At 34.2% G+C, this 26,882-nt stretch overlaps 1 protein-coding gene across 1 annotated transcript in view; it reads right to left on the bottom strand.

Annotated features, from left to right (window-relative positions):
- The window catches only part of LOC148946191 (uncharacterized), a 389,952-nt gene that overhangs the window by 78,356 nt on the left and 284,714 nt on the right, over nt 1–26,882 (bottom strand). The window contains exon 9 of the mRNA XM_089097629.1: nt 17,896–18,060. Coding sequence (XP_088953755.1) covers nt 17,896–18,060 — 165 coding nt within the window. The remainder of the gene's footprint in view (nt 1–17,895; nt 18,061–26,882) is intronic.

The raw sequence follows: 26,882 nt of genomic DNA, 5'->3' as shown, positions 1-26,882 counted from the left end.
AGATTTCAAAAAAAACCTTATATGCCCCCGGGGCATAACTTATAATCCTTGCCCTGAGGGTTGTGGGTGAGTGTCCTCCTTAAAAATATGTTTTATATCTGGAAATCAACTACCTGAAAATCAATATATCTGGAAATCAATGGCCGTGGGAGAAACAAGTTCAAGTATAATACGCGGATACTGATTCACTTTTGCTAAAAATTAATGCGGAGAATTTCTTAGAAGATTTGGAAAAGGGTATGCAAATTAGCTCTTGAATGGACTTTACCAATTGAGACGATTCTATTTTATGTTGAGCTATTGAAGCGACAGGCCCCAAATAAATTACTACTGTTAAAATCCGAGACAGTGAGTGACTTAATTTCCAATGGTGTGCCTGCAGGACCGAAGGTGTACTGTGTGCAAACACACAATGAGGTAATCAAAAAAGTCTGCAAGGGGGTGCCTAGACACAATGTGAGTCAAGATTTCGACATGAGTGTTTATAGAAACTGTGTAGAAAGTAGTGTAGTTCCAAGAGCAAAAGTAATGGTGATTCACTCTTTAAAATTTCAAAACTACATAGTTAAAGGGGGGAAAACTCAATGTCACCCGTATCGGTTTTAGTTTATGCGTGTGTGGACGGTGTGCAGGTGCTATACCACGGACATTATTTAACTTCAGACCGAGGTGTCTGTCAAGACTATAGACGTCATCTAGGCGGGGAAAAATTCAATTGTAGATGATTGTGTGCGGGATTCTTTTTTTATATATGGGTAGGGGTTCTTTTTTTCCTCAACTCAGCAGTATTTTCTATGTTTTTTCTTTTAGCAAGGTAGAGTCATGTGTTAGTGGTTTTTAAATAAAATTGTTTTAAAAAATTTCTTGGCCCTGCACCCTTAACCGGCCCGGGAGAGGGATCCGGCCTTCGGCTGGCCACCACTATTAGCCTCGTCGCCCTTCTGGATGTAAGAAGGGACCCTTTTCTAAGTATTATTGTGATAAGTACTTTTTTGTAGTGCCTTTTTGTTATAAATAAAAAATGTATGGATTTTTTAATTTATTTTCGTAGTACCTTTTATTTGTAAATAAAAAAACAGGTATTATTCTTTAAATATTTATTGTTCTCGGATCATTGGGGAATTTTTATTATTTATTCAAGGGACAGATACATTCTATAGTCAGTTTTACCTTGACATTGATGCAAGGGACTATGTATCAATTTTAAACTCCAATTAGATCGTTTCTTTGCGGACCATCAATGTCTGGCAAAACAACATTTAAAAAAAAAATTCAAAATCGTAATAAAATGTTTTTAGAAAATTCAAAAAATATTTACAATTGCTACAATGTTTGGCATGAATCCTACGATAAAATGAAAACTATTGTCCCAGACACAAAATTCATACAGGGAATTGACATATTTAATAATATAGACTCAAACTCTTGGTTGATTGTTGCTGATTTAGCAGAATCCATTGAAGAATTGTGTCAGGAGATGCTGTAATTGTTCAATGTCTGATCTCATCAGAAACAAATTTCCCTAACCCTGGTTCTGCGCAATCTCTTTCATCAATGCAAATGTATGAGGAAACTTGTTTTAAATTGTACGTACTATATCCTATATTGCTGTTCATGATTCCAGCTCCCTCATATATTAAACAGGCAAATATATCTGGGTGAACCGAAATTTCTACTCTCGGCATATGATCAGGCTACAAATAAATCCTATGGTTATATTCTACTGGACCTCAATCAGAATACACCCAAAAACTTGCGTGCAGTCACTGAAATTTGTTACAATGAAATTACCGTATATATGCCGGTGAACAGTAAAAAAGGTCGTAAGTTGCAATCCTGACACTGAAGAAACTACATGAACACCAATATTTATTCACCGTCCTAGGCAATTCAAAACCACGGCTTAGAAAGGCCATACTCAAACATGGTGTAGACAGAGAATTCATTAATCTCATATCAGTGCTTTGTATAAATGTAACTGAAGGCAATGTTCAACTGCCAGAAGCAACAGAAAAAGCAACATCAGTCACTTGTACGTGCCCTATCAGCAGCAACCGAAAATAAAGGAAATGACTTTAAAAGAAAACGACTTCTTCAAGCGGGTGGTAGCTTCTTTATACTTCTACTGCCGATGATTGCGGGATTTGCAAGCAGTTTTCTCTAGCTGGAAAAACCCTGCAAATTGACTCCAATACAACTCTCCCTCCCACCAAAGGAGCATTTCGAGAACAATCTCAATAAGCTCATTAACAATGAGCAATTGCCGACGATGAAAAACTAATTTTGCTTCAAAGTGCATTTCGACGAGTCGATAAACATAAATCCTACCGCGAGAGACCAGTCCAGGTAACTTTCATTGATGACAAAAAGGAATTGACTCAAAATTCAACACTGGCACCGCCACCACCACCACCAAAAGAGGAAGAAGAAGATCCGTCTAAAGTGTTGACAAGTGTTGCAGACCTGATACCTCATTACTACTGTGAGCAGTGTAAATGACTCTTGAATTATCTCACTGAAAGTGACCATGTTGTAATGGATGCTTGTGGTGGGAATTAAATTTTAGTCCATGGCAAGACCTACATTCTGCATGATCTATTATCAGATTTGATCAATAATCGTAAAAGACTTGTATCATTTGACAGTCATTTGCATAAATTTTTAAACAAAAAAAAATCTCCATTAGTCTGATTGGCAATACATATGTTCTAAAACGATTAAAGGAATTTAGTCAAATATCAAAAGATCTTTTTAAATTATTTTTGGAAAATACTAGCACGCCAAGTGGTAATGATTTGACAAGAGTAGGGAACTCAAGCAATGGCGTATTAAAATCAATGTATCACCCTCACCTTTGCCTGTTCATTTGCAAAATGGCTGTGGTCACTTCGCTACGTGTTTACGTAAAAATTTTTGAAGATTTGAAATATGTTTATGAGAATATTGGCTAAATGGGTTTAAGTTCACCCACCACACTTACCCAAGCCACTGGACTAGGAAAAAGCTAGCGACAGAGTATTTACAGAGTGAATCAATTTACACACTACATTGTGATCATTAAGTTCATCGTAGTCACTATCGAAAAACTAAAGCCTTTTTCTTATTGCAAATATTACAACCAGATCTTTTGACTCTAGATCGGATTCAGCGACATCAAAATGAGCCATACAAGTATATTCCACTTGCAATCAGTATTTTAGTCACTATGCTTATGCACTACCACTGCGGTCAAATAGAGGTGATGGAGTTGCTAAAGCTCTTGAAATCATCCTTGAACAGGATTGTTATAAAAAGATTCAAACGGATTTGGGTAGTGAATTTGCTAATCCTCATGTAAAGAAGGTGCTATTGACATATAATAAAATGCTCTATCATAGTCATAGTCCAATCAAGGCAGCATTAGCTGAACAATTGATAAGAATTATTCGAATTTTAATTTCAAGATATATTGAAAAGTACTGCTGCTCTGATTCCTGATTTGGAGAAAATAATGTTGACTTATAATCAATGTCTTCATCGATCCCTGTCCAACTCTACCCCTATAGAAGTTCATTGAGGACATGGCAATACACTTGACACTTTTCTTAAACATTATTCCAATGGTGGTGGGAAGGAAGTGAAAAAGGAGAAATTCAATGTTGGTGATATTATTCGAATCAATCGAACTACTAATGTTTTTGAAAAGGGTAACTAATTCTGGTCCACTGTACTTTTTAAAGTCTCCAGAATCTTAGAAGCTACACCCATAACGTATCTTCAACGTGACATGAGAGGTGATATGATGTTATTATTATGAATTACATAAAGTTACAAACACTGGAATGTTTCATATTGAAAAGATATTAAAGACTCGTATTCGTAGGGGCAAGAAATAGTTGCTTGTTCGTTGGCTAGGATAAAACTCTGATTTGGATTCGTTGATATCCGCAGAGGATGTACACAATCCCCAATATTTCTATTTGGCGTTTATGTCCAACGTCTCTGACCCCCTCTACAATGATTTGAATAAAACAAGTGATTTTTCGACAAAACTCTCCCCTACCATCAAATTCGATGTGGAAAAGAATGAAGTTGCTCTTGTCAATTGTATTCTCAAAAGTACATATGACGTTCTAAAAAAATGAGATTAAAGTAAGACCCTTTGACTTATCTGAAGAAGGCTTGGTGACAAATTTTGACTCTAATGAAATTTTGACTCTCTGCTACCATACCCCATAAAGAATACAACTATATGCATCAGCTGTATCGACTCATCAATAAAAAAATTGCGAGTCGAAAAAAGGATGGTTTCATGTTCAACTATTCAACAGAACAGAGAAGAATTTATATTACCAATCCATTTGAGAAAGAGATAATTTTCATCAGTGAGGATTTGTGTGAGGTTTTTGGTTATAAACATCCTATTAATAATGCAAAATTTTCAGTGGCAAGGATCATGTCATCTATGCAGACTATGCACTTATTTTCTCCTCGGACAGTTGCATATTTATTTACGCTTCATTTGTGGAGCTGTCACAAATTGTTAACTGAAGTGTCCCCCTCCTACGTATTTTTTAACGAAAAACCACCCATGAACATGTTCATCACTATAATATAAAGCTCGTTTAGTATGTTCCGGTAAGCACTTCGTGTTTGGAACTCTGTCAGTTAGCATTTAGAAGTGAATAAGGTGATCCTCTAGCAATAACAAAAGGTCTTGCTGTGATTACATGTCATTTTCGACCCATTAAACAGCAACGAAATGGCTAATAGAAAAAAGTATATTTGCTTTTTCTGATATTAATTGCTATATTACTACTCTCAGACCACGACAATTCGGTCATGGCATGGATTATTGCAAAGGTGGTTCGTCAATGTCAGGCTATGGTCTTGGAACTTGGTTTGCTGAGATGTTTCGCTCTGCACTGCCTCTGCCTAAAAATTATATTTCTCTGGTTGCCAAGGAATTTGCATCCTCTAAACTACACGATTGGGGAGCTGACAAAGATTTTAAAGAAATGGTTTCACAAGATCCCGGGTCCAGCGCACGATCTCTTGCTGAGCGATTTAAATCACAATAAAGTGGAAAGGTTTTAAAAGGTCGAGAAACGCCTAATGACTAATCAGTCTCTACTCAGGTCAGAAAAGAAAGACATCACTCTTGTCAAAGATGAAGAAAAAGAAACCAAGAAATAAAATTGTTAGATCGAGAAATGATTTTTTTTTTTGCCTACACTGAAACGATGTATCTACCCCACAAAGAATCTCATTCCAGAGTAACCTCATCTTTAAATCTTTTCAATGCAGAAAGTGTAGATGTCAGTGTAAATACAACGACCGCCTTCGCAAAAATTACATTTCCAAATTTATTCCAACGATGATTAATTCATAGATTTATCATCCACATTTATTGATTTATAAGTCGTGATGAGGAAAAAGTCTGCCAATAAAGCTCCCACCACTACCGACGGATTATCCTAAGAAAATGGCATACTACACAATCTGTTTAAACAAATATGTGTCTACATAAATGGAACATTGGTGAGCACTAGCAACAATCTATCAAACTATGCAAGCTACATACAATTAATGTTTATGACTCCAAAGTCCTATAAGAAATTGAGAGGGCCGGCGATGGATTATGGCTATAGATCAAATGTTGATAATGATGGTGAACTCACTTGGGCAGTGAGCAAGGAGTATCAATTAGTTGGTAAACTAAATTATGAAATATTTAATATACCTCATTGGAGGCCCCCAATGTTAAAATTGACATAAATTTACAACTCCCTCCGTCCAATTTCATCTTGAGAATACCACTTGATGCATCAACAGGTGTAAATGTCAATCTCACCTTAGGAATCTCACCATTTACTTCATATATGAAAACAACAGATTATGAGTTCTGTTGCTTTGGCAATTAAAAAATTAAGAACCTCTGGAAATAATATAAAATTGCTCGTTCATTACACAATCACAAATCAACGTCATATTGCCACTGGTTCAAGTACCTACACCAACTCTTCATTTATCAATGGTGAAATTCCTTCAAAACTTGCTTTGGCTTTTGTATAAAATGCCGGTGCCATAGGATCATGCACAAGTTCTCCACCTGTATTTGAAATATTTGGACTTTCCTCTCTTATATGTAAAGTAAATGGATTTCCTTTTATCCTCTCATTTAGTAAATAGATATTCCTCTTATAAATGGAATCTAAACTTTATCCTCCGTTAAATCCTCTAGAACCCTATATTAACTGACAATGCATTCCCTGGACCGAGATTTGCAACTACTTGAAACTGGTATAACCAATACAGTATTCGCAAAAAGTCACGGTATCACTGTTTTGGACTGGTCTTTTACTCAAGATATGAGTATTGTCCGAACGGGCACTGTGCGTTTATGGTGTACCTTTGCCAAACCGTTTACAAAGAGTGTAAAGTTAATCTCACTAAATCAATTTGAACCCTATTGGGAATTTAGGCCCGATGGTAGTGTTCTATTAGGCTTGGCACCATGAATACCAATCAAATAATCGATGTACTTAACTTGGATCAATATATTTTCAAATACAAATCCTATTCCATGCCCTCGGATTTCCTTGAACATATTCATAGTGCTAACAATGCCAGTATCATTGTTAATAGTATTCCATCGACTGTGCAGAAGTGGCATTGGATATGCATCTTTCAAACAGCGAAAAATATAGAATTTCTTATCCTCTTGGTTTACCATATGCATTCTACACGCCTCACATCAAAACACTTACTTGAAAGAAGTGGGAAAACAATTATTCGAAATCGGAAGTGAGTATAAGACTTATCAAACAAAAGGTGTGGTTTACATGAATTACTATATTTTATTTTCTGATATCGTGACTATACTTACAATGAATTTTTTTACATTTATGTAAACTATCTTGTTATTCACAACGTAAAGATACGGTTTTTAGTTTCCAACTATTTTGGTTCGAATGGTATACTTTTTGTTTCTATTTATCTTCACATTTTTGAGATTTCAGACACTTGTTTGAAATTTTCAAAAATTCATTTTCATAATTACAATTATTATTCCATGGAATCTGTATAATAGTAATTATTTTCGAATTTGTATTAATTTATATTTTTTTTTCGCTAGAGAATTCTAAAACGCAGGGCTGCCACTAAGTCCCTGAAGTCCCTTAAAGTCCCTAAAATCGAGTGAAGGTTCCTTTTGGTCCTTTAAATTGATAAAGGTCCCTAAAGTCCCTTTTCTTGCTTTGGTTTAAAGCTCTGTATCCTGAAGGCTACCAATACCTGTGAGTATACGGTTTTCAGTATTTTTTTTCGATTGATAATATTGAAACCTGTTTCGGCCTGTCTAAGAAAGACGAAACTTGTTTTTACATAGGCTACTGTGTTACTGTCTGGATAGAGCAGACAGACTAGTAGCGAAAAGGAGTGACCCCCTTTGCCGCAAGAGGCAATAGGCTAGGAGGTGGCAGGGTTCGGTTGGCTTTGTTAATTACTTATAAAACTCTTTTCTGGATGTCACTTTGCTACACACAGAGAGAAAAAAAAAATAGAATGGCTCCGAGTACAAAATAAGAAGGAGGCGGTGTTTAGACCAGGTTTCTTGCACGATTTTGAGCTCACATACATTTTTTGAATTATTAGACTATTTCCTAGTGCCCTTTTCATTTTAATGTATTTCTGGTAATATCCTATATATTTTTCTACCAACTTCCTTTCTTTTTTTAAGGTTTTGGGTTTGAAGTTTCAGTTTGAAAAATAATGGCAAAATGAAGATTCAAGGATACTTGGTAGGAAGAAAAAGATGCCATTGGACACCAAATGAAAGAGTGGTGTAGAGCTGTTCCAGGAGATATGTTCTCTTTCTACTGTTAAATTATATTAACTTAGCGGACATGTGTAGAACATTTTTTCAATGTTGACCGTCTCAGGGCCAAAAAAGAAACTGACTCACGATCAATAAAAGGAATGTCTTCTAGGAGGAGGAGTAATTGTGTGACGTCACAAAACATATTCGACTTATTTCCTGTTGTCTTAGAAAATGGCCCTCTTAAACGAATTTCTAGGTAGTGGTTAAAAGCAAACCCAGAATATCATTTTTTTTTCTTGTTTCAATTAATAGATCAATAAACTTAGTAAATGCATTTGGACCACAACGTAAAAGCCTCATACAATAGTGCAAATGGAGAATCATTTTCTATGATAATTTCAAGAATTTTCTTATAGAATATTTTCTTTTGTACAGTTAATATGTTAAACTGATGATTTACATACAAACACTTTTCCAATGTTACAAGATTTGATTTCGTAAGATTTTCTGTTTCTGAAATCCATTCATTTTCGTTCTTAACACTGCTACTGCCGATTATACGCTGAATTAAAATTGTATGTTTCTAATTTGTTCACACTCTCAACGCCTATTGGCTCCCTAGAGAGAGAGAGTAGTAAACGATTAACTAAAATATCTAACCAAAAAAACAAAGCATTATAAAACATTTTATTTTCAGAAATGTAATAAAAGAATACATTTCACTCTTTTCTCATTGTGTGAGTTAATCTTTTGTCCTCAATGCGCTTCATGATTGCACTCAATCCATATTGTAGTCTCGATATATGCATTATATTCACCTTTGCTGCGAAATATAATGTTCTTCCGACTTAAATTTACTCAATGATATAACATATCTACCAAACAACTCATCCCACTCAAATGTTAATCGACAGTCCCTTCCAATTTCAACAGCTACATTGGGAGCTCTTGTCTTAATCAATTACAAAAACTTTCCGAAAAATAAGTTTTTTAAAGAAAAATAAAGGCCATTTTAAACTTAAGCTCAGCAGATAAAAATACCTGTTAAAATTCAAACGCAAAACGACCAGAAATTAATATTAAAGATTAAATGAAACCTAAAACAAACAGAAATTAAATAAACAATCATAGCAAAAAACATACTACAAGTAACAATATAAATGAATAAAAAGATCTTAAACCAAGTAATGCTTAGATTGAATATGAGAATCGAACAAAAATAACTACAAGCAAGAGTTTGGGTATCGCCTCCTTCTCTTACTGCAAAAGCCTAAAACCTACTGCGTAATTTGCCCTTTACTGAAAACGAATTATATTGCAAATATTTTCTTTTGTACTTAATATTGAAAATAAAAATTAAAATTACAGTAAAATTTTGAACTGATGAGTTTTCAGCAATTAATATCATTATGCATCGAATATTCTGTTTAATTTATTAGTTCTTTCCAAGATTGTTCAAGACGAATATAGTTTCACTACAAACAAGAGTTAGGATACTGCACCCTTCTATAACTGTAAAAACCTAAGGCCTTCTGCGTCATTGGCGCTTCTGAAAACGAATTATATTACAAATATTTTCTTTTCCAGTTCTTATTGCATTGAAAATGAAATTCAAAATTACAGTGAAAAAAATCTTGAATTTCAACATTAATATCAACAATTTCGACAATTAATATCATTATGTATCTAATATTCAATTTGATTTTGTTTATACTTTCCAAGACTGTTCAATACACATATAGTTTTTAGTAGAGCTCCAATGACGTAGTAGGTTTTAGACTTTTGCAGTGAGAGAAGGAGGCGATACCCAAAATTTTGTTTGTAGTTATTTTTGTTCGATTCAAGCTAGATTTGCATATTAAATTTAAGATTCACTCGTTTTAGGATTTATTTATTCATTTACATTAATATCTATTGTATGTTTGTTTGCATTGATGGTTTATTTAATTTCTATTCGTTTTAAGTTTCATTTATACTTCAATAGCAAAATATTTTTTTTCGTTTTAAGCTTGATTTTCATATTCAATCTAAGCATTACTCGCTTTAAGAGTTATTTTCCGGAAAGTCTTTTTTAATTAAATTTTTGTTCGTTTTTGATTGCAAAAAGTTTCAAGTTTTTAAAAATTCCTTACTTCAAAATCATCCTTTAAAAAAAATCGAATGTTCATCAAAGTATAAAAACTGGTATCAATGTAACAATATGAAAGTGAAAAAATGGGTTTGTGCCAACCTCACAGTTTTTATTTTCTGAGGGGGGCTAATTGCCCTTCGATCTCTTTTGACTCTTTAAAAGTGAGCTAGAAATTTTTTATTTTCAATCAAATGAACCCTTTCTGAGGTTTATACGAGCATCCCTTCAAAAAAAAAACATACATACCCCCAGAGTATAACTTAAAACCCCTGTCCCTGAGCCCTGGGGGGCTGTCCCGACCCCGGGGTTTCAATATCTGATGTTTGAACTATTTTGATAAAATGGTCCTCTCAATTTTTTTATCGCATGGGTTTATCCATCTGATAAACCAAAAGGCATGGAGGGCGGGAGGGGCTAGTTGCCCTGCGATCTCTTTTGAATCTTAAAATATGAACGAGAACTTTCAATTTTCAATCATACGAGCCCTCTCTGAAGTTTATACAAGCATTCCTTCCATAAGAACTATATATGCCCCCAGAGCATTACTTACAATGCCTGCCTCCAGGCCCTGGCGGGTTTTGTTCATCCCGGAGTTTTCGTTATATGATCTTTGAACTATTTTTTTTTTAATATTTACTTAAATAGACATAGAAGGTGTTCCAAATACACATTTAGAACACCTTCACCCGGGCCCTGGGGGGGGGTCGTATTGACCTTTGAACTATTTTAACAAAATGTCTATCTCAAAATTTTCATCACATGGGTTTGGAAAAAGAAGGTGTGGGGGGCCTAGTTGCCCTCAGGTCTCTTTTGACTATTAAAAAGTGAACTAAAAATTTCAATTTCCAATCAAATGAGTCCTCTCTGAAGTATTTACGAGCATGCCTTTCATAAGAACCATATATGCCCCAGGGCGTAACTTAAAACGCCTGCCCCGGGCCTTGGGGGGTAGTGTCGATACCTGAGTTTTGCTATTTGACTCTTGAACAATTTTTAATTTACTGGCTATCTCGAAATTTTTATCGGATGCATTTGGGGAAAAGGGGGCATGGGGGGGATAGTTGCCCTCCAATCTCTTTGGTCTCTCAAAACTGAACTGGAACTTTCAATCTCCAATCAAATGAGCCCTCTCTTAAATTTTCACGAGTATCCACTCTATAAGAACCATATATTCCCCCAGCGCATAACTTACAAAACCTGTTCCCAGGCCCTGGGGGCCTGTGTCGACGCCAAAGTTTTCGTCATATTCTCTTTGAAATATTTTTTTGAAAAAAGCTATCTCAGAGTTCTTATCAGATCGTTTTGAGGAAAAAAGGTGTGGAGGGGGGGGGGCTACGTGCCCTCCAATCTCTTTTGACTCTTAAAAAGTGAACTAGAACTTTCAATTTCCAATTAAGAGCCCTCTTTGAAGTTTATACAAGCATCCCTTCCAAAAGAACCATATGTGCCCCCAAGGCATAACTTACAACTTCTGCCCTCGGGCCCTGGGGGTTGTGCTGACACCGGAGTATTTGTTATAAAATCATTGAACTATTTTTAAAAAAATAGCTATCTCAAATTTTATCAGATATATTTGGGAAAAAAGGGCATTGGGGGGGGGGGGCTGGTTGTCCTCCAATATTTTTTGACGCTTAAAAATTGAACTCGAACTTTCAATTTAGAATCAAATGAGCCCTCCTGAAGTTTATACGAGAATTTCTTCCATAAGAACCATATATGCCCCCAGGGTATAACTTATAACCCTTACCCTGAAGATTGTGGAAGGGGGAATATCCTACTCAAAGATATAATTTCCAGAACTTTCAACAACGTTTAAAAAAATTGCTATATCAAAATTTCGATTGGATATGGTTGGGGAAATGATGGGCTTGGAAGGGGTGTTAGTTGCCTTCCAATCACTTTTAACTATAAAAAGGGTACTAGCCATTTAAATTTCCAATCGAATGAGCCCTTTTTGAAGTTTCTACGACAACAGTTGCTATTAAAACCTTATATGCCCCCAGGGCGTATCTAAAATGGCTATCGAAAAATTTTGATTGGATGTTTTTGGGGCAATTTTGGCCATGGAAGGGGTGCTAGTTGCCTTACAATCATTTTGACCCTTGAAAAGGGTACTAGAACTCTTGACTTCCAATCGAATGAGCCCCCTTGGAAGTTCATACGAAGACCTTTTCTATATGAAGTGCCTCTTGGAAAAAAAACATTGGAGCCGTACGGCCTTTACTATAGGCAACGCTATAGCGTTGCCTCTGATATCATCAGTGTCAACTCCTTTAAGGTACAATAGAGTAAAACTAATCATTTTTTAAATTAATTTAAAAAAACTTTCCGAAAAACAAGTTTTTCAAAGAAAAGCATAGGTCATTTTAAACTTAAGCTCAACAGATAAAAATACCTGTTAAAATTCAAACTCAAAACGACCAGAAAACCCAAAAACGAACAGAAATTAAATAAGCAATCATAGCAAAAAACATAAGACAAATAATAATATAAATGAATATATAGATCTTAAAGCGAGTAATGCTTAAATTGAATATTAAAATCAAGCTTAAAACGAAAAATAATATTTTCCTATTGAAGTATAAATGAAAATTAAAACGAACAGAAATTAAATAAACAATCAATGCAAACAAACATACGATATATATTAATGTAAATTAATAAATAAATCTTAAAACGAGTGAAACTTAAATTGAATATGTAAATCAAGCTTGAAGCGAATAAAAATCACCACAAACAAGAGTTTGGGTATCACCTCCTTCTCTCACTATAAAAGTCTAAAACCTACTGCATCATTGGCGCTTTACTGAAAACCAATTCTATGACAAATATTTCGTTTTGCACTTAATTTTGAAAATGTAAATTAAAATTACAGTAAAGTTTTGAACTGATGAGTTTTCCGCAATTAATATCATTATACATCAAATATTCAGTTTAATTTATTAGATCTGTTTAAATTTATTCAAGACGAATATAGTATCACTACAAACAAGAGTTTGGATACTGCCTCCTTGCTTAACTGTAAATAAAAACCAAAAGCCTACTGCGTCATTGGCACATAACTGAAAACGAATTATGATATTACACACACTTTCTTTTCCAGTTCTTACAGCATTGAAAATAAAAAAAAATACGGTGAAATAAATTCTTGAAATGATGGATCTTTCAACAATTAATATCATTATACATCGAATATTCAATTTGATGTTGTTTATTTCCAAGACTGTTCAAGACGCATATAATTTTCAGTAAAGCGCCAATGACGCAGTAGGTTTTAGAATTTTACAGTGAGAAAAGGAGGTGATACCCAAACTCTTGTTTGTAGTAATTTTTGTTCGTTTCAAGCTTCATTTGCATATTCAATTTAAGTTTCACTTGTTTTAAGTTTTATTTATTAATTTACATTAATATCTATTGTATGTTTGTTTGCATTGATTTTTTATTTTATTTCTGTAATGGAGTTGGGGGAACGCTATATGCCCTCTAATCACTTTTGACTATTAAAAAGTGAATTACAACTTTTAATTTCCAGTTAAATGAGCCCTCTATGAAGTTTATACGAGCATTCCTTCCATAAGAACCAAATATACCCCCATGGCACAACTTAAAACGCCTATTCCCGGGCCCAAGGGGGCTGCATCAACCCTGGAGTTTTTTGTTATCTGAGCTTTGAACTATTTCTAACAAAATGTCTATCTCAAAATTTTTCTCTCATGCGTTTACGGCGTGGAGGGGGGGGTCTATTTGCCCTCAGATCTTTTTTTACTCTTAAAAAGAGAACAAGAACTTACAAAATCCAATCAAATGAGCCCTCTATGAAGTTTAGACGAACATCCCTTTCATAAGAACGATACATGCCCTTAGGGCATAACTTAGAACGACTTCCTCTGGGCCCTGGGGGGTTGTATTGACACCGGAGTTTTTTTTTATCTGACCTTTGAACTATTTTTAACCAAATTTCTATCTCAAAATTTTCATCAGATTGGTTTGGAAAAAGAAGGCGTGCTGAGGGGGGGGGGGAGACTAGCTGCCGTCGGATCTCTTTTAACTCTTAAAAAGTGAACTAGAACTTTCAATTTCCAAGCAAATGAGCCCTCTTTGAAGTTAATACGAGTATCCTTTCCATTAGACCCACATATGCCCCCAGGACATAACTTACAACCTCTGCCCCCGGGTTCTGGAGGATTGTGTCCATACCGGAATTTTTGCTATATGATGTTTGAACTATTTTTAACAAAATTGTTATCTCAAAGTTTTTATCGGATGCATTTGGGAAAAAAGAGTTTGGGGGGAGGGAAGATGGCGTGGAAGGGGTGTTAGTTGCCTTCCAATTACTTTTGACCCTTAAAAAGGCCACTAGAACTCTCGATTTGCAATCAAATGAGCCCCCTTTGAAGTTTCTACGATAACTCCTATCATATGAAATGCCTCTGGGGGGGGGGGAAATAATAATAATAACAATAACAATAATAAATAATAATAATAATAATAATAATAATAATAATAATAATAATAATAATAATAATAATGATAAAACATGGGAGCCGTATGGCCTTTTCTATAGGCAATGCTATAGCATTGCCTCTGATATTTGAATATTTTTTTTCCAACTTGAAACAATGTAAACTGATCAACTATATATGTGGAAGTGGAACTGAGATACTAAGTAACTCACCATCAAACTTGTATATCAATGATCACGTGATGAATACTTTGTGCCTGGCCGCTTGTATCTAAAGGCCCTTTTCACCGAAAAATAACAGCCGGCAATTCCGAAATTTTTTCTTATCGCCCCCGAAGTACGATAAGACGATATGGTGGTACAGTCCACTTGGAAAGTTATGATTGGCTTGTCTTAGGAATGGTGGGCTAGGGATGTCTTAGGAATGGTGGAATAGGGCTGGCTTATGACCTATTAATAAAATACTACTTAGGGCTTAAATTTACCCCTCTAACGAAATTAAGTGTAATTTGAGAAGAAAATAATTATTCAAATGTGCACTTGTCAACTGGGGGTACGTAGTCTCGTCTAAAAGAAATGTTGCATTTTCATTAATAGCTCTCAAAACTACCCCTTTATGGCTTAAATTTACCTCTAATAACAACTCAGTCCCTGGAAATGATTGCTAGGATCCCCATCTTTCTGTAATTCACGCATGTGTTTGTTTATATTTCATCCTTTTATAAGTGTTTTTTTCATGTGTTGTTTTTCGTTTGTCGTGATTTTAAGTGTGTTTTCTGTGATTTCAGGATTTTATAGTGTCTTTTTTATATCAATATATTTTGTATTTACAAAACTCTGTGTACTTTTAGATTAATTGATCTAGGATACAACTTCAATATGCAAACATTTACGTAATGGAATATCTAAAGACCTAAATTACCTAACACCTGCAGTGTAACTTAAATTGTCTAGTTCTCATTAATGTGGAAAAGTGGCAGGTGTATTTAATAATGTAAAGGTAAATAGGAGTGGGGACGCTATTGCTCTGATGTGGAAAGGCTTGGAAATAATTTAATCAATTGAAACATTGGGGTTCTTATTGCGTGGAATTAGTTTATTCCTATAATGTATACCTCGGAACAGAATAACAGAAAGGTTTTCATGGTCCATTCGGTTAAGGCACAACTTCATTGGATGGAAACGGCCTATCGTGTTCTAATGGGGACAATAATCATTAGAATATAATTCCTCCCAAGTGAAAGACAAATAAAGTCTCAAGAAGTATTATGTAACACCCCACATGTTTGACTTCCCCAATTACAACCGCGTATCCTCCGTAAGGTCTGGAGAAACAGGTGACGTTAGAATGCGTCATCCGTAAACATTCCCCACTGCATAAGAATTGAAGAGACATTGCAAGTCGTCCTTGAAAAAAGTATTGAAATGTCTTGAAACATCTTGAAGAAAAATACCATAGAAAACTGTTATAAAATGTCTTGAAAAAAGGTCTTGGAAAAATGTCTTAATAAAATTCCCCTGCTTTACGCTGTCATTACGCAAGACCCACGTGTGCGCCGTCAATTGTTAAAAATGAGTATCCCCCACGGGTTCCTAAGAAACAGGTCACGTTAGAACTTTTTCATCAGTAAACATTTCCTATTACGTAAGAACTACGTAAGAAATGTTGAAAAACGCTTTGGAAATAAAAAAGTCCTGAAACATGTTGAAATATTTTGAAGAAAAATATCTTAGAAAAAGTCATGAGACGCCTTGAAGCGTCTTGAACAGAAATACCTTGAAATGTCTCGAAACCTCTTGAAAACTCATTGGAAAAATGTCCTAATAAAATTTCTCTGCTTTGCGCTGCTGTTACATAACACTCATAGGTGCGCTCCAATTACGTAACACCCGCGTGTGCGCCGTCATTAAGTTATACCCCAATAAATCAACTAACTCACATAAGATTGCCCTAGCTAAATCTGTCAAGTCACGCATGGGCCCCAACTCCAATTACGTAGCAGCCGAATGTAAACTTTGACTTAACTAACACCTGCGTATCTTAGTTTCACCTTATTTCTTAACTAATACCTGCTCCTATGACCGGCCGGGACCGTTTAAAGCAGGGATGTTGCAGAATACAGGAGTCTATCTTCCCAAAAGTAAACATTCCCTAACACCTGCTGATCATTTAAAACAGGGCCCGTTTAAAATCCAGGGATGTGTCTTCACAAATGTAAACACCTCTATGACGTAAAACATGCATCTCATAGTCCCCTATTATTTAGGTGTACACGTTCACTGTAGTATTGCACAGGTGCGCGTAATAGCGTCTTAAGGGAGAAGAAGCTCCATTTATACACCCCCTATCTGACTGTTTAAAATTGGAACCCCCACACTACTGGTCTTTTGAAGGTTTGAGTCCATTATGACTGACATAGTTGATTTTTTTCGATCTCAACCGTAACCCACGAGTCACGGTTGTTTCATCAGGTCATTGGGCTTTAGCTACGGAATTTCAATTATATTGCATAGTTTATATCTATTTTATAGTGTTTCTTTTGCTTGATACTGCTTATTAGTTTTTGTTTATTTTATTCGAGATAGTGGTGTCCCAGTTCAATTTTACTGTCGCCCGAGTGAGCAAGTATTGAATACGTTCCTGTAAGCAACAAAGATTTTAAACTGATTATCAAGAAGAATACAATATCCTAATCTTCCGAGAATTTTTTCTTCAGCTCTCCAATAGGCGGAAAACAGAATCATATTCTGGCCCGACAAATAGTGTAGTCATCTTATTCCTGTTGATTAGTATAAAGTAAAATTATAAGGATGTTTCCACCTTATTTAATGTTGCCGCAAGTTCAGTACAGCTGATAAAAATAGACGAAAACAAATTATGTATCAACTTTTCCACGGCTGCCAAATAGATCATAAACAAATATGAATTTGGCTAATGAATTTTCAGAAGAAATGTGGCTTTTTAAGGCCTAAGGGGATTCTGAACTAAAAATATCCATTTTTTAGGTAGAATCTCTTGAAAACGAGAGGTGATGTCCTTGCTACCCATACTGCTTTCGAGTTTCATGCCAAGCCTACGTCCTAGAATTTGATGGGTATTTCAGGAGGTTAAACCTGCTATATAAGTGTCTGTTCTTAAGTCGGTTCCAGCTGGTGTAGTCCCTCTGTAATGAGTGAGCATTACTACCAAAAAATAGTTCACGCTGGAATTCAAGCTTGTGATTTACTTTGTGCGTATAGTAGGAAATAATTGAATGCTCTTTCTATGTTGAACCATTTTATCCAAAATCTACGTGTTTTTTTACGTTTGCCAGTTAGTATAGCTATCTCCACAATCAGACGGTTGCATATTGCCCTTGCTATTACCGACACTATCGAATAACCCTTTTTTGTGAGATCTTCTGATATTCTTTGGTCAACCAACTATGTCAAACTTGTCGGTGGCTCCCTAACTAGACTGATAAGCCTAAGACGTAAAAAAGATATAACAAAATCACTTACTCACTATAGTGCACGTGCCAGTCATCCTTATTAACATCCAAGATTTTGTTTTTGTGAACCTCAAGCTTCTCGATAGCAATATTGTACTCAGCTTCAATATTGACAAAATCATCTGCTACCTCAGAATCTGCTTCTTCTTGTATAAACTTTGTTCCATAAGATTTCCTGTGAAAATTGAATATGTTTTAAAAAGAAGATATGATATTCTCGAATATTCTCCCAATTAGAGGAAAAGAACCCAGCTTCATTTAAAAAGTAAAACTCTGTCTAAAAATTAGTTTTTCACTGTCTTCGATTTTTCCAGTTTGAAAATGTTCACTGAAGTAATTCCCAAATTATGTTTCTTAGACTACAACTCGGGTTTATGACCTAAATGTACAGTTTCAAGACAAATAGACTTTGACTGAAGACACAAACTAGGTGGGTTCAAAAAGAAAATTACTTTAAAACACACTAACAAAAAAAAATGAAATTAAGATTGTCCAATTTATCTAAAGATAGCCTACTGTAATGGTGCAAGCCCTTGTAGATGAAAAAAATATATATCTATTTTTCTGTTTTATTTCATTTGTAAAAGTTATTTGAGACACTTTGTAACTCTCATTTTTTTTTGGTGTAGGGTAATACAACTTGGATAGATCTTTTCACACGAAAATTTAATAATTATTAAATCCAATGCCCAAATCCTTCATTGCGCTCTCAGACATCCTATCCTCTTTCCTGCAGTTGCAAGACCTTCGAGAAGCACATCCAGGTCCCAAATAGCCAGTACTGATCTCTTTGTCTGGTCTCTTTGAAACGCTTACTTAATTTTCTAGATTATAGAAGGCACCCTTAGTTTGTCAAAAATGAAAAATTACCAGATTTTAATTCACCTGTTTTGAACCTTATAAAACATTTTGAGGGGAAACGGTATGGACTTTTTGAGGTAATTTGAATGTATTCTGCATTTTCTGTTTGTTATAAGAGTTTCAAATTAAGAAGTGTTTTCATTATCATAAGTACTTCTACCTTTTCAATTTTTTGAGTTGATCTAATAAATAGCTGATTTATTTTTGCAGAAAATAGGATGATACAGATCATAATTCTAATAAGAATTCAATGAGTCAGTACTGGGGGCATAATTACTTCCACAAGGCCCATAGCAGATTCCCATAGGATTCCACCGCTGCCCTTTTTTTACACCGGACAGTACCTCTGGAATACAACCGGTCCCTGTTTCTTACGGCAAGCAGGTGTTTGTTACGTCACAGGGAGGGGACTAAGAGATGCAAGTGCATATTACGTAGTGTCAGCGCACGTCTCACGTAATGACAGCGCACATCTTATGCAATGTCAGGGCACACATCACTGTCACATAATCCTTTTTTGAGATTTCATTTTTTGTCGAAACATACAACGCGTTTTTTTTTCTTTCAAGCCGTTCATTCACCATAACACTTATGTTTCTTTCAATGCATTTTTTCTCATTAGACCATTATATTCTAATGATTTTTGCACTCGTTATGACTCGAAAGACCATTTACATGCAATGGAACAACGCATTAATCATCTGGACCAGCAGGCTATTTCTAAAATCCTGTATTCCAAAATACTTTCTACATGATAACCCATTACAAGACAATAAGAATCTCCAACGAATAAGGCTAATGAAACATCATCAGCTTCTGATAATAACACTATTTTTCCTGCATTTGGCTTCTAACCGTTTCATGCCAAAGTTAAAACGCTTAGAGATTCAACACATGTGTTCTCCTGGTCTTGCACTTTCGACCACCTGTTTCCGTTGTCGTAAGACTGTGACGGATGTTTATTGATATTTTGAACAAAAAGATGCATCTTTTGTGGAGCCATATTAAGAGCTTTTAACGAAAATACCAGTAATGAGGCATATATTTCAACCATACCAAACCTACCAGACTGTTTTCTGGGCCAAACCAGACAGGTATTTGGGCCAATAGTTGTATGGAATACTGAACCCGAGATTTAATGTCCTAAAAAGACGTCGTACTACTGAAATAAGACGTCAATAGTATCTAATAGAAGCAAGCTTATTAGGATCTTTTCAAAAATACCCATTACACCCTCAATAATTTCAAAAATCATTGTACAAAACATAGCAAAATGTGAGCAACCATAGAGTACCTTTGAAACAGCCGAACAAATAAAAAATAAATAAATATTTGATGCTATAACTTTTATCAAGACCCCTTGCACCCTTTGAGGGTGTTTTCTCCTTTTTTCTAATTTGCTTCCATAGAATAGAAAACTTTTTTTTAATATGAGACAAGTGTGTATTCTTCCAATGCACAAAAATACTGTTTGAAAATATATAACAAACTATGTTGTGTCGATGAGTAGCCATAGATTACCAGTAAAACAGCCGCATAAATGAAAAACATAATTGAAAAAAGTTTAAAAATTTCCATCCCAAAAATTCCAAGTCAGAAAAAAAGAAAAGCTTTACTAATAATAGTATTTTTCTAATAATAAAAGTCACGACTAACATATCTATATCATTCTTCTTTTTTGTACTACGAAAATATTAAAGGTGATTTTTTGTTTTAAGTATATTTCATGTCATTCTAAGACATCCGAAAAAGTTTAAAAAATATTCTATATTAAAAAAAAAATAGGAAAAACAAAAATTCAAAAAAAGTAAAAAAAAAATGGGAGGGGAGTTAAAAAGTTGTGGGAGGTTTTGGAGGTTGGGGGAGGGGGAGGGAACCCTTGGAGTTCAAGGTCCTTGGTGGCTAGGGTCCTTTGTGGTTGGGGAACTTGATGGTTAAAATCCATAATCACCTCACTACTTGATTTCTAAGGGTTTCTAAGGATTGTTTTGGATTTCTGTATTAAAATTCTTTTCTCAGCGCCTACGGGTTTATTATTTTCAACTTTGTGCATACTCCAATGCTAAAGATTATTTTTATTGCCGAAACTCCACACGCGGTACTTGGGTATTATACAGAACACAGCAAAGAAGTGAAGCTAGGTCAATCGACTTTTGAAATATTGTCACGGTATTGTGAAATATTCATAGTCTTGACTCAAAGAAATGTGGCATTTTTATTAAAAGCTCTCAAACTATCTTAATAGGGATTAAATTTAACTCTTATAACATCCCCCTCTGGAATTGCCTGCTAGGACCTTCGCCTTTCTATAATGCACGGTTATTTTTCCTTATATGAAGATCCTTTTTAAGCCTTTATTTCGCTGTTTGTTTTCCGTTTGTCTTGATTTTTAACTGCTTTTTTCTCTGCTTTAAGAATCTTGTAAATTTTCTAAATGAATAAAAATTTTATTTAAAAAAGTCTGTGTTTTTAGATTTATTGTTTATGACGAATCTCCGGTTTTTAAAAGAAACGTAAAGAACTCAATTAAGCCAAAATGAGCAAAAAATAAAATCTACCAATCTACCAAGCGCAAAACTACCACAAATCAGCATCGATAAATAAATGGCTCCCAAAACATGCAGAAATTACAATAAATAAACTTTTTATTCGATACCACTACTACTGAAATAAGAATAAATTAACAATAATTACAATTATTAAAATAATTGTATTACAATATACAGAAATTACAATAAATTAAAATAAAACAGAACCTCTTACTTAAGAAGTCTGTTTTATTTTAAGAAGCCTCTTACTTAAGGAGTCTGTTTTATTTCTGTTTTTGTTTTTTATATTGTGTACAATGAGTTTTGAAATTATTTAAGATGTAGTCAGTATTTCTGAAAAGATCCTAATAAGCTTGCCTTTATTCGATACTATTGACGTCTTATTTCATTAGTTTGTTTTATCTCTATTTTTTTGTACAATGAATTTTGAAACTATTGAAGGTATAATCACTATTTTTAGTATTGAATAAAAACAAACTTACGAGGATCTTTTCAAAAATGCTGATTATACCTTCAATAATTTTTAAAGTCCTTGTATGAAACATAGAAAAATAAAACAGAAATAAAACGGACTATCACCACTGAAGTATAACGTCTAGAGTATCTAATAAAAGCAAGCTAATCAGTACCTTTTTAAAAAATACTCTTTACGACTTCAATAACTTCAAAAGTCCTTGTACAAGACTTAGAAAATAAAAAAAGAAGTGAAGCAAACTTCAGATGTACTATTCTAACAGCGTCCAATATAGGCAAGTCTATCGGGATCTTTTTAAAAAATACTAATTATACGTTCAATAACTTCAAAAGTCCTTTTAATAGACTTAGAAAAATAAAAACAGAAATAAAATGAATTATTGAAGTAAGACGACGATAGTCAAACAGTTCGTGGTAACGAACTGTAAGTAAGGAGCGACCCGGCTCAATGGTAACCGAAACTCTAGAAGGATCTGTTGGAGGATCTGTCCATGAAGAAAGTTTTCATACGGGAAGGGAAATTGCCATGAAGGGGGCGCCGGACTTGCCAGCATTATTTATTGGTTATAGGGAAGTATACAGACATTTTCAGGAAGGATTTTTTTTCTGGAGGGGGGGGGGCTAGAGAAGGGGATTACTCTGGAAAATCTTTCCGTGGAGGATGTTTCTTCGGGGTAAGAGACATTTCTATGAAGGGGGCGCCGGATTTCCAAGCATTATTTAAAAAACGATCAGAAATTAAATAAAAAAAACAAGTTTTTTCAATGAAAGTAAGAAGCAACATTAGAACTTGAAACGAACAAAAATTAAAACGTATGTGAGGGGGCTCTCCCCCCAGTAAATACCTCGCTCTTTACGCTACAGTTTTTTTAGTCCTTTCAAAAGAGCTATCTATTCTAATTAAGCGGCCTTTGTGATTCAGGGGTTTGTGAATCAAAATTTTTTTTTAACTTTTAACGTAAAGTGCGGGGTATTGACTAGGGGGAGAACCCCTCATATACGTAATAACATATACGTAATAAAAAAAAACAATAAAAAAAAACAAGCGATAAATGTATCAAAAGAATGTGTTTATAATGCTGATTCTAAATATATAAATTTTATTAAGTTTAGTATTACTCATCAAAGGCTACGAGCCTGAGAAAATTTACCCAATTTTTTAAAGAGGGAGGAAACATCCCCTACAAGTGAAAGAATTTTAATGAAAATCACACCGTCAGATTCAGCGTATCCCTCCTCAACGGGGCTGTCCCCTCCTCAACGCCTCGCTCTTTACGCTAAAGTTTGACTCTGTCTCACAACTTTATTTTTTAAAACAATAAAAAACTTTAGCGTAAAGAGCGAAGCGTTGAGGAGGGGACAGCCCCTTTCATATACGGAATAATTTCTGTTCATTTTAAGTTTTAATGTCGCTCCTTACTTTCAGTTTAAAAACCTTGTTTTTTTATTTAATATCTAATAAAAGCGAGCTTCAAGAATTTCAAAAGGCCATGTATTAAACATAGAAAACATAAAAACTAAAAACACAAACAACTGAAGTAAGACGCCAATAGTATCGAATAAAAGCAAGCTTATGAGGATCTTTTCAAAAATAATGATTATGCCTCCAATAATTTCAACAGTTCTTGTACAAAAAATAGAAAAATAAAAACAAAAATAAAGCAAACTACTGAAGTGAGACGTCAATATTGTCGAATAAAAGCAAGCTTATGAAGTTATTTTCAAAAATACTGATTATACCTTCAATAATTTGAGAATTCATTGTACAAAACATAGAAAAATATAAACAGAAAAAAAGAAACCTTGTGAGGTAAGACGTCAATAGTATCTAATAAAAGCAAGCTTATGAGAATTATTTCAAAAGTCCTTGTACAAAACTTAGAAAAAAAAAAAAGAAATGAAACAAACTACTGAAGTAACACGTCAATAGTATCTAATAAAAGCAAGTTTATGAGGATCTTTACAAAAATACCGATTATACCCTCAGTAACTTCAAAAGTCCCTGTAAATAACATAGAATAATAAAAACAAAAATAAAAAACTACTGAAGTAAGACGTCAATAGCATTGAGTAAAAGCAAACTTATCTGGATCTTTTCAAAAAGACTCATAACACCTTCAATACTTTCAGAAGTCATTGTAGAAAACCTAGAAAAATATACAAATGGATAAAACAAAATACCACTGAAGTATGAAGTCAATGGTATCCAATAAAATCAAGCTTACGAGGATCTTTTCAAAAATACTGATTATATGTTTAATAATTTCAAAAGTCATTGTAAAAACATAGAAAAATAGCAACAGAAATAAAAAAAACACTGAATTAAGACGTCAATATTATCTAATAAAAGCAATCTCGTGAAGATCTTTTCAAAAATATTGATTATACCTTCAATACATAAAGAAATCAATAGGAGAAACTTAGAAAAACAAAAAAGAGCTAAAACAGGCTATCACTGAAATAATATGACAATAGTATACAGTGAAATCAAGGTCATGAGTATTTCTAGAAAAATACTGATTGTAACTTACAAAGTTTTCAAAAGTCATTGTACAAAACAGAAAAATAAAAACAGAAATAAAGCACACTACTGAAGTCACACGTGAATAGTATCGAATAAAATTAAGCTTATGACGATCTTTTCAAAAATACTGATTATACCTTCAGCAATTTCAAAAGTCATTGTAAAAACATAGAAAAATAAAAACAGAAACAAAGAAAACTACTGATATAAAACATTAATAGCATCGAGGAGCTTTTCAGAAATACTCATTACGTCTTCAATACTTACAAAAGTCCTTGTGCAAAACTTAGAAAAACAAAAACAGAGATAAAACAAACTACCACTTAAGTAAGACGTCAATAGTATATAATAAAATCAAACTTAAAAAGGTTTGTACAAAAATACTCATTACACCTTATATAATTTCTATAGACAATGTACATAGAAAAATATAAACATGAATAAAACAAACTACTGAAGTAAGACGTCAATAGTATTGAATAAAAGCAAGCTTATGAAGATCTTTTCAAAAATGCTGATTATACCTTCAATAGTTTCAGAAGTCCTTTTACAAAACATAGAAAAATAAAAACTGAATAAAACAAACTATTGAGATGAAACGTCAATAGTATCTAATAAAAACAAGACTATGAGGATCTTTTCAAAAGTCCTTGTACAAAAGATAGACAAATAAAAAAAGAAATAAAATAAACTACTTAAGCAAGATGTCAATAGTATCTAATTAAAGCAAGCTTGTGAAGATATTTTCAAAAATACCAATTATACACTCTATAATTTCAAAAGTCATTGTACAAGACATAGAGAAATATGACCAACCATAGAGTACCTTTGAAACAGCGGAATAAATAAAAAAAAGTATTTGATTCTGTAACGTTTATCAAAAGCCCTTGCACCCTTCGATGGTGTTTTCCCCCTTTTTCAAGAAAATCAAACTTGCTACTACAAATAGAAAACTTATTTTTTTATATATGATGTAAAAGTGTATCATTGCAGTGTACAAACATACTGATTGAAAATATATACTAAACTATGTTGTGTCGATGAGTAGCCATAGAGTACCACTAAAACAGCCGCATAAATAAAAAAATAATTAAAAAAATGTGAAAAAATTTCCGTCCAAAAATTCAAAGTCAGAAAAAAAGAAAAGTGTTACTACAAACATTATTTTTCTAATTGTAAAAGTCACGATTAAAATATCTGTATCATTCTCATTTTCTATTATGAAAAAATTAAATGTGAATTTTTGAATTCCCTCATTCCCTTAGCAAGCATTTCCAGAGGGCGGGGTTGATATTAAAGCTAAATTTAAGTCATATTAAGAGCTTTTAATGAAAATGCATCACTTATTTGAGTGCACGTCCGATTTCAGTCACCACACCGCCGGAAAATCTGTTTAACACATCCACCTTAACTTTTAACCTGTATAATATGTTAATCTAAGCAATTAACGGCATAGTGGCATTACGCGGCCGCCCCCCCCCTCCCGCCGACCACATGACATCCCTCCCTCATCATCTCCAAGGACATTTTTAACCTTTTCCCTCCAAAAAAAAGGTTATAAATTTACATTAAGCACTGTTATTTTTATTTGAACAGCGGAAACTTGTCATTTCATTGCAAGAATGTGATACCCCAAGCAATTCCCGACACAGAGAATTTAAAACATTTCCTGTACAAGCCTACTCTATTTTTCCATTGGTCTTATTAGAATTGACAGCATGGTGACACCCTACAACACCCGCCATCATCCTTTTAAGCGTTTTCTAACGCTTGAATACCCCAATGGATATATTCTTAATTGCTTTTATTGTACAACAATTTCCAACCTATGCCACACTATTACTGCTCCGTGTGCTCCTCCCCCCCTCTTCACCCCAAGACATTTTCAGACATTTATTTTTACAACTTATACATTTAACCCATTGATTCTGATTTTCGCAAGTCAACCCTTTCATGATGCTTTTAAGTTCCACCACCCCACAGATTTTGTATGCGGCTGCCTCAATGGTAATCTATGGTTTGTTATCAAAATTAGTTAGTTTTTTGTATGTTTTCAATCAGTGTCATTTGTAACTTGGAAAGATAAACATCTACATCATATTTTAAAAAGTGAGAATGAAAGATTCCAAGAATACGTGCCTACATGATAAAGTTATAATAGCATTGAATGCTGAGAAAGAGAAATATTTTGATTATGAAACAAGTTTTAATGACGACCTTATTGGAAATGCATGTCTGCACTCTCATGACAGTAAGGAGTTACATTCCTCTGGAATACCAAAACAATTCAACATTAGTGAAGGTGGATATACGAGAGTAACATTTCCAGAGTTGATAGTGCTCAAAGAGAATGATTGTCTAAAACTTTTAGTTAACAACGAAGGTCAACTTCTTGCTCGTAGTGCGGGTAACAAGTAAAAAAATAATGCCATAAAAGAGAATGAAACCGCAAGTAAAATAAAAAGAGCACTGGTAGATATTAATAACAAGGGTATTAAAGATGATTCAATGGAGAACAAACCCCGGGCAAAAGTCACTAGCACAATCATGGAAAAGGTGAAGGTAAAGTATCTCAAGAAAGCGTGCATA

This window comes from Artemia sp. Qi Xiang Cuo, chromosome 12 (genome assembly GCF_049724085.1).
Source record: "Artemia sp. Qi Xiang Cuo chromosome 12, ASM4972408v1, whole genome shotgun sequence".
NCBI classification, from domain to species: domain Eukaryota; kingdom Metazoa; phylum Arthropoda; class Branchiopoda; order Anostraca; family Artemiidae; genus Artemia; species Artemia sp. Qi Xiang Cuo.
This window is presented reverse-complemented; position numbering and strand designations above follow the sequence as displayed.